Source organism: Eretmochelys imbricata, chromosome 4 (assembly GCF_965152235.1).
Source record: "Eretmochelys imbricata isolate rEreImb1 chromosome 4, rEreImb1.hap1, whole genome shotgun sequence".
Classification (NCBI taxonomy): Eukaryota; Metazoa; Chordata; order Testudines; family Cheloniidae; genus Eretmochelys; species Eretmochelys imbricata.
In genome coordinates, this window is record NC_135575.1 from 23,777,077 (window position 1) to 23,789,201 (window position 12,125).

A 12,125-nucleotide genomic window follows, 5' to 3' on the forward strand; every position below is an offset into this window, starting at 1 on the left:
CTTCTTGCTCATTATTGTTCCACATACCACACCAACATGCCCCCTCGGAGTGCAGATGAAACAGGATCTGGTTAATTAGTGACTCTCAGGGTTTCATTGCTTGATGATTTTCCCCTCCATTCCTCTCTGCTTTGGAGGCAGTGAGATAGATCTGCTGCACTTCCTTACCCCAATAACCTGCTGAATGCACACCCTTAGGTATTTCATACTTCGGAACTGCTTACCTGGACATTGATATACTGGATATGTGGATAATACCAAAGACAGGTGAACTGTGAAGCATCTGCAGTGATCCCTTCTCATAGTTGCCACGTAAGATTTTACATCAAAATGACCATGTTCCAGCCAATGTTCAAGTAAAAAACTTCTGTTGAAGCCACAGGGGCAGAAAAGGGATGTTGGGCAACAGATCAGTGTTTAGTGTCTTGACGTTATCAGTGGGAATTTCCCCAAGGGCTCCGTCAACTGTCAAGAAAACAACAATAAAAGATGCACACTGGATAACCAATTTTCCCTCCCCCTGCTTCCTTATTTCAGGCTTTCATGTCTCTGTCTGTTGTTTCCTTTCTTTATTTTCTCACATTTCCCTTGTGCATGCTACCCAAGAGCATATATAAGAATCTCTTTCTCCCACTCTTCGGGAGGTCACCGTTTTGTTTTTTGATTGTGTCCTCTTCAGATAGAGACCCAGCTATTGGACTCTGCTCCATTTCCTGACTCGCTTAGCAAGCGAACAATAGTGTGAACTGTTACCAAATGTCACGCAGAAACAACTGCTGGAAGAATTCGGGGAAGTCAAGTCCACCCACATCCCAAAGAGCAGCCCACAGACAAGCTTTAGGAGGTCTCTGAGTTTGCCATGTTACTATAGGGCATACTGAAAACAGCTTTAAAGGGAATTATTGCTGGGTCTTTGCATGAATAACGTTCTTCTGAAAGTAGGCATTTGTGAACTATTTTGGTAAAAGTGTAGTGAGGAGAGGGAGGAGGGTGGAGAATAAATGTGTCCTTAGCAAGAGGTGGAGGAGTCATAATGATGCCTGGCGCAAGACTCTGGCTTTTGGTGCCAAAGGCTACAGGATATTGTGTTTTATTCCAGTATTGTTCTGGACCACCCTCAAAGCAAAACAGTGTGTAGTTCTTGTAATCCGGGAGAAGCCTGCTACTTCTTGCCAAGCTCTCTCAGGGCTGGTCTGCATAGTTTTTTGCACCAATTGAATGCTAAGAAAACCATTTTACTCAAATTGGTACAACCCCTTTGTTGTGTGGACCCAGTTATACCCTATCAAGGTGTTTATAACAGGCTATACTCTTATACACACATTTACCCCAGTATAAATGCATCCACAGTAGGGCTGTACCACTTAATAACTCCATCGGCAACATTCTGCACTCAGCCACGTTCGGACAGTGCATGGAAGGTGTGGCTATCTCCTCCACAAATGGAAAATCAAAGAATCAACAAATTGTGACCCACCACAGACAACTATCCCACCCCCACAACAAATTGTGACCCACCCAGCTACCCCAGAAGCATTAGAGTGGCTTTTGAATCTCAAGATTCAATTATAATCCCAGCTAATTGGTTTTTAAATGCCATATGAAAGAAGAGGATGACTCCATTGGGTTGTTTACCAATTTAGTAAGCTGGAGCAAAAACTGTGTGTAGAAATACCCTAATATTTTATTCTAATCCAGGAGTTGGCAACCTTCGGCACGTGCCCGGTCAGGGTAATCCTCTGGTGGGCCGCAGGACATTTTGTTTACGTTGACCGTCTGCAGGCACGGCCCCCCACAGCTCCCAATGGCTGCGGTTCGCCATTCCCAGCCAATTGGAGCTGCGGGAAGCGGCATGGGCCGCAGGGACCTGCTGGCCGCTGCTTCCCATGGCTCCCATTGGCCAGGAACAGCAAACCACGGCCACTGGGAGTGGCGGGGGGCCGTGCCTGCAGACGGTCAATGTAAACAAAATGTCTCGCAGCCCACCAGTGGATTACCCTGATGGGCCGCAGACCCTAGTTCGAATCTTTTCTAGATGACTTTATCCTTATGTAGAAACCATGGCACCCTCTACTGGGGATCTCCAATATTGCATGAGTTCACTTAACCATATTAGCATCTTTTAAATGAAGAAAATCTCACATGCATTTGTAGGAATAAACACTTCAACTGAGTCACTTCTTTCACCCTGCCTGGCCCTCTGTGTAAATTAGAGCAATGTCAGGGCTTCAACTCTGCTTCCCAGGGCCCCCTATCAATTCTTAAAAAGCCAGAAATAGCTGTAGCACGGGGCTCTTGATTCACAACACCCTCCTGCCCTCAGCTCTCCTACTTCTTCCTCCAGCCCGTCCTCAGCATACCCCCTACGTTAGGGGTGCAAGCAGGGCTGGCATACAGCTCTGACACCAGTTCTGCATTGACCATGGAGGCCCTTGTGCCAAGGATATTCTCAGGGAGTAATTTCTAGCTCTTTCCGAGCTCCTTTACACTGCCAGAGTGGTGTAATGAGATCTTAGTGTAACTAAGAATCAGGTCCTTTGCCTTTCGCTGCTTTCTGTCTGTTACTTAGGTTAGCTGTTACTGGGATGTATCTGACTCTAGAATTTCCTTGTATCTTTTTTCTTCACAGCCCTCAGCACACACAGCATGTGTGTTAATGGAAAAGAGATGGAAGTTATTGTAGGTTTAGACCAAGGCTTTCTAAAATAGGACCTCCAGTTTAGGCTCTTCTGAAGTGCTGAGCACCCAGCAGTTGCCAGTGAGCTCTGTCCAACAGGTGCCTAAATATAGACTTCTTAGGCTCTTCTTTTTGAAAATCTTGGCCATAGTCTCTGACCCTTTGGTTTGACTCCCAGCCATGAGGAAAGCATCAACTAAGGGCATCAGGAAGTAGCAGGTCAGTATAGAGAAAGTAGGAAATGCTGTGCTGAGTGACTTCCCCCCTCCTGCCCCAGTTCCCTAGTCACTTTACTGGATGGCTGAAAGAAGCAGTAAGTTATTTCGTGCACATCTTAAACATAGGGCTGGGAGAGCTGTGCTGAGGGGCTGATGTGTCCTATGGAGACCTAATGCTGACTTCCGCTTTAGTGGAACATCAGCTGTAATGTGGACTGAAATGTGCACAGCAAAGAGAAGGACTCCCTGCCTCAGCAGCTCCCAAAGGCTCAGCTGACGCCTAGCCCTCGATGCTCTGGGCATCTGGATGCTCTGCCCATGAGTGGGTCTGTCTTCATAATGCACAGCATATGCTGTCTGAGGAGCTCTCCACTGCCTGTGGGTCAGACAGGCCTACGATGCCACTTGCTCTCTGACTCTTTACACTCGTGTGTACCGTTACCGGAGAGCCTTGAGACATGGGGTGGACTGGAAGCGTTTCACTCCAGCCTCCTGAACAGCGTGTCCATTTTATTCATAATACACAGAAGTCCCCTTTTTAGACCTGACTGAGCGTGTGTGCCTCTAGCTTCCAGCCCACTGCGTGAACGGTCAGTTCCTGACAGTTTTTTAATAAAACACAGCAATGTGAATAACAATATTTTCTCTCTCCTCTCTCCCCTCCCCTTCTCTCAATACACCAGGCAGGAATTTGTTGAGGCCTACTTGAATTACATCTTCAATCTCTCCGTCCATGAGTGGTATATCGCTTTCTCCACCGGCTTCTTGAAGGTGTGCGGTGGGAAGGTCCTGGAACTCTTCCAGCCCTCAGAGCTGAGGGCCATGATAGTAGGAAACAGCAACTACAACTGGGAGGAAATGGAAGAGGTAAGCTGACATGGACATCTTTTCTGTTTGTCTTCTTGGCCACAGAAACCAGGAAGGATGGCCCAGTGCTTAGGGCGCTAGTCTGGGACTCAGGAGATTGGTTCCTCAATCTGACACAGACTTCATGTGCAACCTTGGGCTTGTCATATAGTCTCTCCCTGTCTTAGTTTCTCATCTATAAAATGAGGGTAATAGCACTGCCCTGCCTCGCAAACGGTGTTGAGAGGAGAAATCCACTGAAGATTGTGAGGTGCTCAGATATGATGGTAATAGGGGCCATATTAGTACCTAGAAGTAGCTATCATGTGGGTAGTATTAAGTATATCCATGATCTGGACACTGGGTGCCCACTGCAAAGGGTTTGGATGGGATAGAGCCCTCAGCCTCTTATGGGAACTTTCTCTTGTCTCCTCACTAGAGCACCTTCTCCTGATTCCCTTGAAAGTCATTATCGCCCGTCAGCTTTCCTGCCACCAACAGAGGAAGGCAGGAAGAGAAGGATTTGCACTATCTTGGTTTAGGGGTGAAGTCTGGATTCAACGGAGGATATGAACACAGAATAGCTGGTCCCTCTCTCAGGGGGAAATTCACCGTGGGGCAGAGAGGGCAGCGGAAGGCCAAGAGTTTGAGTGGAACTCATGTAGTACACAGGGCTTGTGCTGCCCCTCTGCATGAGGGTGAATTGTACCCTCTAAATACAAGCATATAATCTAGTTTCTTTCCCTGTTCCACACCTTATAAGTAGTACTGGGCTTGTACTGTAGACCAGTGGTTTTCAAACTGCAGGTTGCGACCCAGTACTGGGTCACGGAATGTAAGGCACCGGGTTGTGGCAGCTCTGGTCACGCTGCCAACCCGGCCGTTAAGAGTCCTATCGGTGGTGCTGCCCGGCTAAGGCAGGATAGTCCCTACCTGTTCTGACACTGCGCTGCACCCCGGAAGCAGCCAGCAGCAAGTCCGGCTCCTAGGTGGGGGGGGACACACCACAGGGCTCCGCACACTGCCCCCGCACCGAGCACTGGCTCTGCACTCCCATTGGCTGGAAACCAGCCAATGGGAGCTGGAGGGGGGGTGTGCCTGCGGGCGAGAGCCACGCTTTGCTGCTTGCATGCCTCCGCCTAGGAGCTGGACCTGCTGCTGCCCGCTTTCGCGGTGCCAGGACAGGCAGGAAGCCTGCCTTAGCACCCGTGCTGTGCCGCTGACTGGGAGCCGCCTGAGGTAAGCCTGTGCCCCAAGCCCCCGCCCTGAGCCCCCCTAAACCCGGAGCCCCTTCCTATACCCCAAACTATTCATCCCTGGCCCCAGCCCAGAGCCCTGACCTCCTCCTGTACCACAACACCCTGCCCCAGCCCTGAGCCCCACTCAAACCCAGAACTCCCTCCAACACCCCAAACCCCTCATCCTCAGCCCCACCCCAGAGCCTGCACCCCAAACCCAGAGCTGTGACCCCTTCCTGCACCCCAACCCCTGCCCCAGCCCAGAGTCCCCCCCCACACCCTGAACCCCTCATTCTCGGCCCCACTCTGCCCCAGCCCTGATTCCCTCCCACATCCCAAACCCCTCATCCCCATCTTGGTTGGGTTGTGGGCATCAACAATTTTCTTCAACTGGGTCTCCAGAAAAAAAGTTTGAAAACCGCTGTTGTCGACAGTAAATGATCATGCATGGTATTATTCGTATATCAGCAGTTATTCTTAGATTTTTAAACTGTGCTTTTTATTAATTGAATTCCTCCTGCTTAGGATTCTAAGGAAGTGGAAGTTAGTGGAGGAGCATCACTTTCTCTCATAAGCAAAAAGTTTGTGCCTCTTTTAACAGTGTGCCATCTACAAGGGGGACTACTCCGCTACACACCCGACAGTGAGAATGTTCTGGGAAACCTTTCATGAATTTCCCTTGGAAAAGAAGAAGAAATTTCTTTGTAAGTATCTTGCAGTGGTATTAGCCACATCTTGAAATTGTAGACCCAGATTCGAACCTCAGCTGTATGGGTGAAATCTAGAGTAGCTACATTGACGCTTGCTGCACAATCAAAGTGGAAAGGTTGGTGTCTAAATAATAACTACTAACCAGAATAGTTTTTGCCTTTCTCCTCCTGTTCCTTTTCACTCCCATGTTAAGTTTGGCACTAAAAATCCCTGTAGTCCAATGGTTCTCAAACTTATTTGGTTGTGCCCCCACTTCCTTGTGTCTTAAGTCGCTTACGCTCCCGCCCTCCCCTAGTACGTATATCGCCACCCAGCTCTGAAGGCAGCACCGTGCCTGCAGCAGCTCAGAAGTAAGGGTGGCAATTTGAAAAGGGGTATTTGTCAATATCACTTTTCACAGCCTATTTTGCATGCCATTGCCACCCTTACTTCTCTGCTGCTGCCACCCCGGAGCTGCCAGCTGGAGCCACGGCGCCGCCTCCTGGTGAGGGATTGGGCAGGAGAGGGGAAAGGAGAGCCCAAGTCTGGGCTCCCAGTGAGGGATTGGGGTGGGTGGGGGAAAAGGGGAGCCCGAGCCCAGTCAGCGGGGCTCTGACTGTGCTGCTCCCCCTTATCCCATCCCCCCCACCTCCTAGGTGTGCACAGCCCTTCTGCACAAGCCCCAGCCGTCCAGGGCTGACAGCTGGAGCTCTTAAAAAGGAAAAGAAAAAAAAAAAAAAAAGGCACACAGCTCACACCTCCCTTGACACATTCCCAAGGAAGGCGTGGAAAATACAAAAAGGAGTAGTTTCTCTCTAGTGGAAAGTATAATGCAGCTATGTTCCCGCTGTATACCACGTAAGTACCCTGCTTCGGCAGGGGAAGCCAAAGCTGCAAATAGCTTTCCAAAGCTTTCAGTCCTGGTCAGCGTGGACTTTCAAGTGAACTCAGCGACCTTACCCATGATCAAGGAACTTTGGATATTGGCCCATTCCTGAAAATCCTTCAGCTTAACGTTCCATTCTCTAGTCCCTAAAGTCGAAACGTAAACCAGTTGAAATCTGCCTCCAGGAGACACATCATCTCTCTTTCTGCCAGCTGCCTTAAAGTCAAAGGTTATGACCTTTTGCATGACTCTCTGCATAGTAAACATGGCTGTGCTGCCTATGTTAGAGCCAATCTTGCTGGCACGGAACCACTCCCAGTTAATTCAGACCTCTATGATGCTGGGAGAGGTGATCATTTCAGAGTGGCAAATGTGTACAAGTCACCCGGCCTACTCCAAACGTTCTTCTTAGGGTCCCACACCATATCATCTATGCTGGAAACTTTACTAGCCACTGTATCCCCTAGGGTTACGGATGGTCTGATCAAAACGGAGTTGACATTTTTGACTGAGTCTCACTCCATGACCTTCACCTCATCCATGATCCAGAGCAGCAGGATACTTTTCATTCTGCCAGATGGAAACAAGACTACTTCCCTGGCCTCACCTCGATCATCAGTACACATAATCATTCATTTCAGGCTGTAAGCAGTGTACTGAAAAACTTTCCACACAGTCAACATAGTTTGATCCTTATCAAAGGTGGAGTAATTGTACCTATTGGGAGTACCAATAAAAGCCCTCACTGGAATTATTAGAAGGCAAACTGGCCCAGCTTTACCCAGTTCACTGACTGCTACATCACTTGTATCCCACACATCTCCATTGAGGACACTTACATGTGGTTCATAAAAGCCATATATGAAGCTGCCATGGAGTCAATTCCAAAAGGTTGCTATGAGACCTACATTCCCTGCCGACCTGCGGAGTGTGTAGAACTCCTTCTCAAGCAGTATGTAGAGTGTGATGCCCAGGCATTGCCACACATCTCTTGGACAACTTGAACTTCAGAGCTTCTGGAAGAGCAAGATGGGAGCAGGCTACTGAGGAACCAAACATATTGAGATCCTGGGCCCTCATCAGAAAAGTGTGGTGCTTCTGAGAAGCCTTCAGCAGAGCACTGTTACTCAGTCTTTATGAAGAGTATTGCCACCCTCCTGATAAATGTTACAAACGTGGACAAGGACAAAATGTTCGAAGGAGAGGTGAAGAAGAAATAGCGACAGTACAAACAGTGAATACCAAAAAACAAAGACGACCTCTAGCCTTTCACCACAGATTAAATTTAAATTGAAAACAGATAACGTCTATGGGCTTGGTAACCTCTCCCACAAATTCCTGAAGAATCTGGTAAAAACTAGCAGAAAATGGCTAGCCATCTTTCTGTCTAGAGACATCAAGGAGAATAAAATACTGAAGATTTGGGGCAGAGCAAAAGGAATAGCCCTGTCAAAACCTGACCACCAACTGCAGCATGTTACCAGCCCATCACTTTGCTAAGCTGTGTGTACAAATTACTTGAAAGGCTTATTCTTCAAAGAATTGCCTCCTCCACTGATAGTATCCAAAGTGTAGATTTAAGCAGGTTTCAGATCAAACTGCGTAATTGTCATCAAATCCTGGCAAAATTTGTCATACAGGTCTACTCTACTGACTGTCATTGGTCCTACCAAAGTGGGTTGTCACAGCTGTGGAATTGTTGCAGAGAGGCTACCTGTTCCAAGATCTGTCTGCTTGGACAAAAGACCAGCTCCTGGAGGTCCCAAAATCATGGTTTACCTCAGGGTTCAGTTCTAGCACTAACACTTTTCACCCTTTTCCCAACTTACCTACCCAATGCCGCTCCCAGGCATTTTATTGATGCAGATGATAGCTGTTTGGCAGTACGGGACTGGGATTTTTCAGTCACCGAGGAGAAGTTCTGAATGCTGACATGAAAGAGATGGCCTGGTGTTGTAAAAGATGAAGACTTAAACCTCGTACCAAAAAGACAGTTTCCAGCTGCTTCCACATAGGCCACACCAAGGTCAATAAACTGCTCAGCATCTTCCTGAATGGGCATAGGCTGGACCAGGACCCAAAGTCTGTGTAAGTGTATCACACCTTCCCAAGACCTTGCTGAGCCAAGGGTTGAGCAGTGAGCAACCCCCGGCACACTGGAAAGTTGGGGCCTGTAGCTCCAGCCCTGGAGTCGGCGCCTAGACAAGGAGCCGCATAGTAACTTCTGAAGAGCTGCCCATGTGGCTCCGGAGCCAAAGGTTGGCCACCCCTGCTCTAGTGTCTGGGCCACAGAGAGATTTGAGTCTGCAACCATCTGAACGAACGGACCTGGGTCTTTTTTTAGCTCAGGTAGTAGAGGCTCTTGGTTTTAGATCCAGCAGTCCCAGCTTCGGTCCCTGCTGCTGCTGACCCCTCAGGGGCAATGGAGAGCACAGAAAAGAGACAAACTTTAGTTTCCTTCAAGTATAGTAACAATAATAATAACAATAACTGGTACCATTCTAATCAGTGGAGGGTGAAATTCTCAAAGGCGCCTTTAGGGATTAGCTGCCATTTTCACTCAAGGTCACCAAAACTTCATCTCCCTGCTCCTTTCTTCTCGTCACACATTCTTCTTTCCAAACTTTTCCTTGGTCCCTCCGCCAGCACCCAGATGGCCCTCTGTCCCACAGAAACCTGGTGAGGTTAACAGGCCTGCTTTCCAGTGGCATTAATTACTCCAGAGCCCTGGGGTGAGATGCTAGAAAACTGGGCCATAGAACCGAATCCTGTAGAACATGGAGCTTTCCCCACCTCCCATGTTTTGGGTTCTAAGCTGTTCGCGGCGTGGCAGGGAGGAGGCAAGTAGAAGGATATTTTTGATTTTTATACAGGTGTCATCGTTAAGGGGAAACATTGCTGCATGTCTCCCTTGGTGGATCAATGTGTAGATGATTTTGAAAATCTGCATGGCAGAACGATTGGTGAATGTTTGATAAATGTAGCTCTGGAAGCTTCCCCTCTTCTGGGCTGTAGATGGCCCTGATGTTCTCATGTGGAGGCTGCCTGTTGTTTCTTTCACCATCTCTTCCCCCCGCCTTTGCATGGATTCTTCTGGCTGAACAGCCTGCCTTCCCAGCACGCAGCCCCTCCACACACGTCACAACTCCTCTTCTACCCATTGCACCACTGGTCTACATTAGTAAGCCTCTCCCTCCGGCCTGACCTCATCTCCTGGCTACTGTCCTCTCCAAACCTCTCCCCCCTGGGTACTAGTAGGGGCTGTTCTTGTTCTTGTTCTGTATCTATATCAGTTTAGAAACCATTGGTGCAAAGCCCATTGTGGAACCAATTATCCTGATGTAAGCCCTTTCATAGTAGTATAACTGGGTCCGTGCCGGGGGGGTTGCACTGATTTAACTCTTCTAAACCAGTATAGTTAAACTGGTACAAAAAGAGCGTGTAGCCAAGCTCCTCTAAGTTTCCAAGCCTGATGCTTGGCTCAGTGGCCACCCCTCCTTTTAACTAAACATCCAGAACTTGCTTGTGAACTCCCTTCCTGAGTCACTTACCCTTGCTGTTCTTAGCCAGCATCCAAATCAGCAGCCCTCGCTCTCCTGCTCCCTTCCTGGAGCTGTCTGAGTGCCCTGGGCTGTGTATAGAGGAGAGATGTTCCTTCCCTGAGGCTGGAGCAAAGGCCTTGTTGCAGGCAGGGGGGAGCTGTGGAATGTTGCATGCTGAGTCGCTGGCTCCGTGAAAGAAAATGAAACACAAGGATTGTGAGCTGTGAAAAGGCTCTCTCTTCCCTCAAAGCACTGTGAAAACCCTTCCCCGTGGGAAATCAGGGTGGGTTTTAGATTTGCAAGTTGGTTGGGGCTCCTGTGTGTCAGTTCAGCACCCTGGGTGCCACTGTAACAGGAGAATCATGGTTTGTGTTGCATTTATCATGTGAAACCAGTTCAGCCACTTTTCTTTCTCTTACGGTGGTGAAAAATGGAGTTTGCTTTTAAACTGGGAGGGCCAGAAGGGAGCTGAAATAGAAACAACAAGTAGTGAATATGCAGCACCCTCTCCCTCCCCTCGACTTCTTTGCAGGGACCTCTCTGGTGGTCTCCGCTTTCCTTCTTGTTGGTCCTTGGCTTCCTGGGTAGGCCTCTTGTAGGGCCTGTGGTAGCAGAGTGGGATTTTCCAAAGCACTCAACGCTGGCCGAACTTTGCTTCTATTGAAGTCTATGGTAACTCTCCCGCTGACTTCAGTGGGGCCAGGTTTGGCCCACTCCTGCATGCTTGTGAAAAGCCCACCCTATAGTGCGTGGTACTCCATGTCCTACCAGCTGCTGCTGGACTTCTCAACTAATCCTTTAACTAGTTGTTGGAACTCCGCAAGCTGAAGCTCTCAGACGATTTGGTTTGTCCATAGGCAGAGGGGTTTGTTACAGAGGGGAAACCTCTTCCTCTCCCCTTTTTTGGTCATTTGTTCTGCTGTAGACGTGAAGATGCAGAAGTCTGCAAAGTAAAACTGCTGAATTCAGCAGAGCTTGGGCCCTTGTCCCCATAGAGCACTGTCAGCTCAGACTTTACATGCCACGTGGGCAGCACCCCAGGCTCTGCATTCTTGCCAGTGCTTGCTGCCTCCTTTGCCAGCACACTTCCTTCCTCCTCCCTCCCTTGCCCTCTGATTCTCCGCAAAGCTGTACTGCAACCCTTCAGGGTGAGTTGATGCCAGCGAGAAATCCAGAAGGAACCAGTGCTCTCGTCTGCTCTGAAGGCTGCACATATCTGTGTCCAGAGCTGTGCTGAGGTTCACACAGGGGGGCAGTCCATCAGCATTTTTGCAAGGCTAACATTCAAATGAGCAAGTGTTTCTTTGCCTGCGATGCTTGCTTAGTGGATGATTGGGGTGCTGCATATGAAAGATCTGGGTTTGATCTAGAGCCTGGGAGTCTGTTGTTTAAGGTCAGGACAACAGCTATTTATAACTGCCCTTGTTTATTTTCACATGACAGAGGCCAGGTTGCATATTTGTGGCGTTTTTTCCATGTTCCAGTCCAGTCTTTGTGGTAGCTCTGCTTGGCAAGCAGCCACCAGCCCACTGCTCAGCTGGCCCGGGGCACGGGGAGGAGGCAAGCCTGGAAATTGTTGTCAATTTATTTTAGCTGATTCCTTTTAACAAATCCAACATCACAGGGCCAGATTCCCTGCTGATGTCACTCCAGTGACTGCAGGGCCAGCTGGGCAGGAGGCTGGGGACACCCATCAGCGGAGAACAGGGCCTGAAGGATAAGAATATCTCCCTGTATTTGAAAAGGTTTCAGGGTAAATCCTCCTCTTGCAATAGCTAAATGCAGGTGGCAGAGAGTGAGTTTCAAATGATCAAACGTTTGTGAGATGTCATTGTTTCAGCTTGGAAGAGGGGACAGCTTCCCGGGGGAGCCAGATGGAAGTGGGCGAGTGATACATGTATACACAATCCCTATGGGGCTCCTGCTGATTGCAGAGGGCATTTCCCTCGCTGTGTTTCCTGTTCCTCTCTGGTTTTTGTTACCAAAGGGCAGGGACAGTGTTTGCCTTGCTTACAATAATAACTGCAG

At 48.8% G+C, this 12,125-nt stretch overlaps 1 protein-coding gene across 3 annotated transcripts in view; it reads left to right on the forward strand.

The window, feature by feature from the left end:
- HERC3 (HECT and RLD domain containing E3 ubiquitin protein ligase 3) overlaps positions 1-12,125 on the forward strand; it is a 112,850-nt gene that overhangs the window by 87,431 nt on the left and 13,294 nt on the right. For all 3 annotated transcript variants that reach the window (XM_077815020.1, XM_077815019.1, XM_077815018.1), the window contains 2 exons: positions 3,579-3,762; positions 5,581-5,683. In XM_077815020.1, the coding sequence (XP_077671146.1) occupies positions 3,579-3,762; positions 5,581-5,683 (287 nt within the window). The remainder of the gene's footprint in view (positions 1-3,578; positions 3,763-5,580; positions 5,684-12,125) is intronic.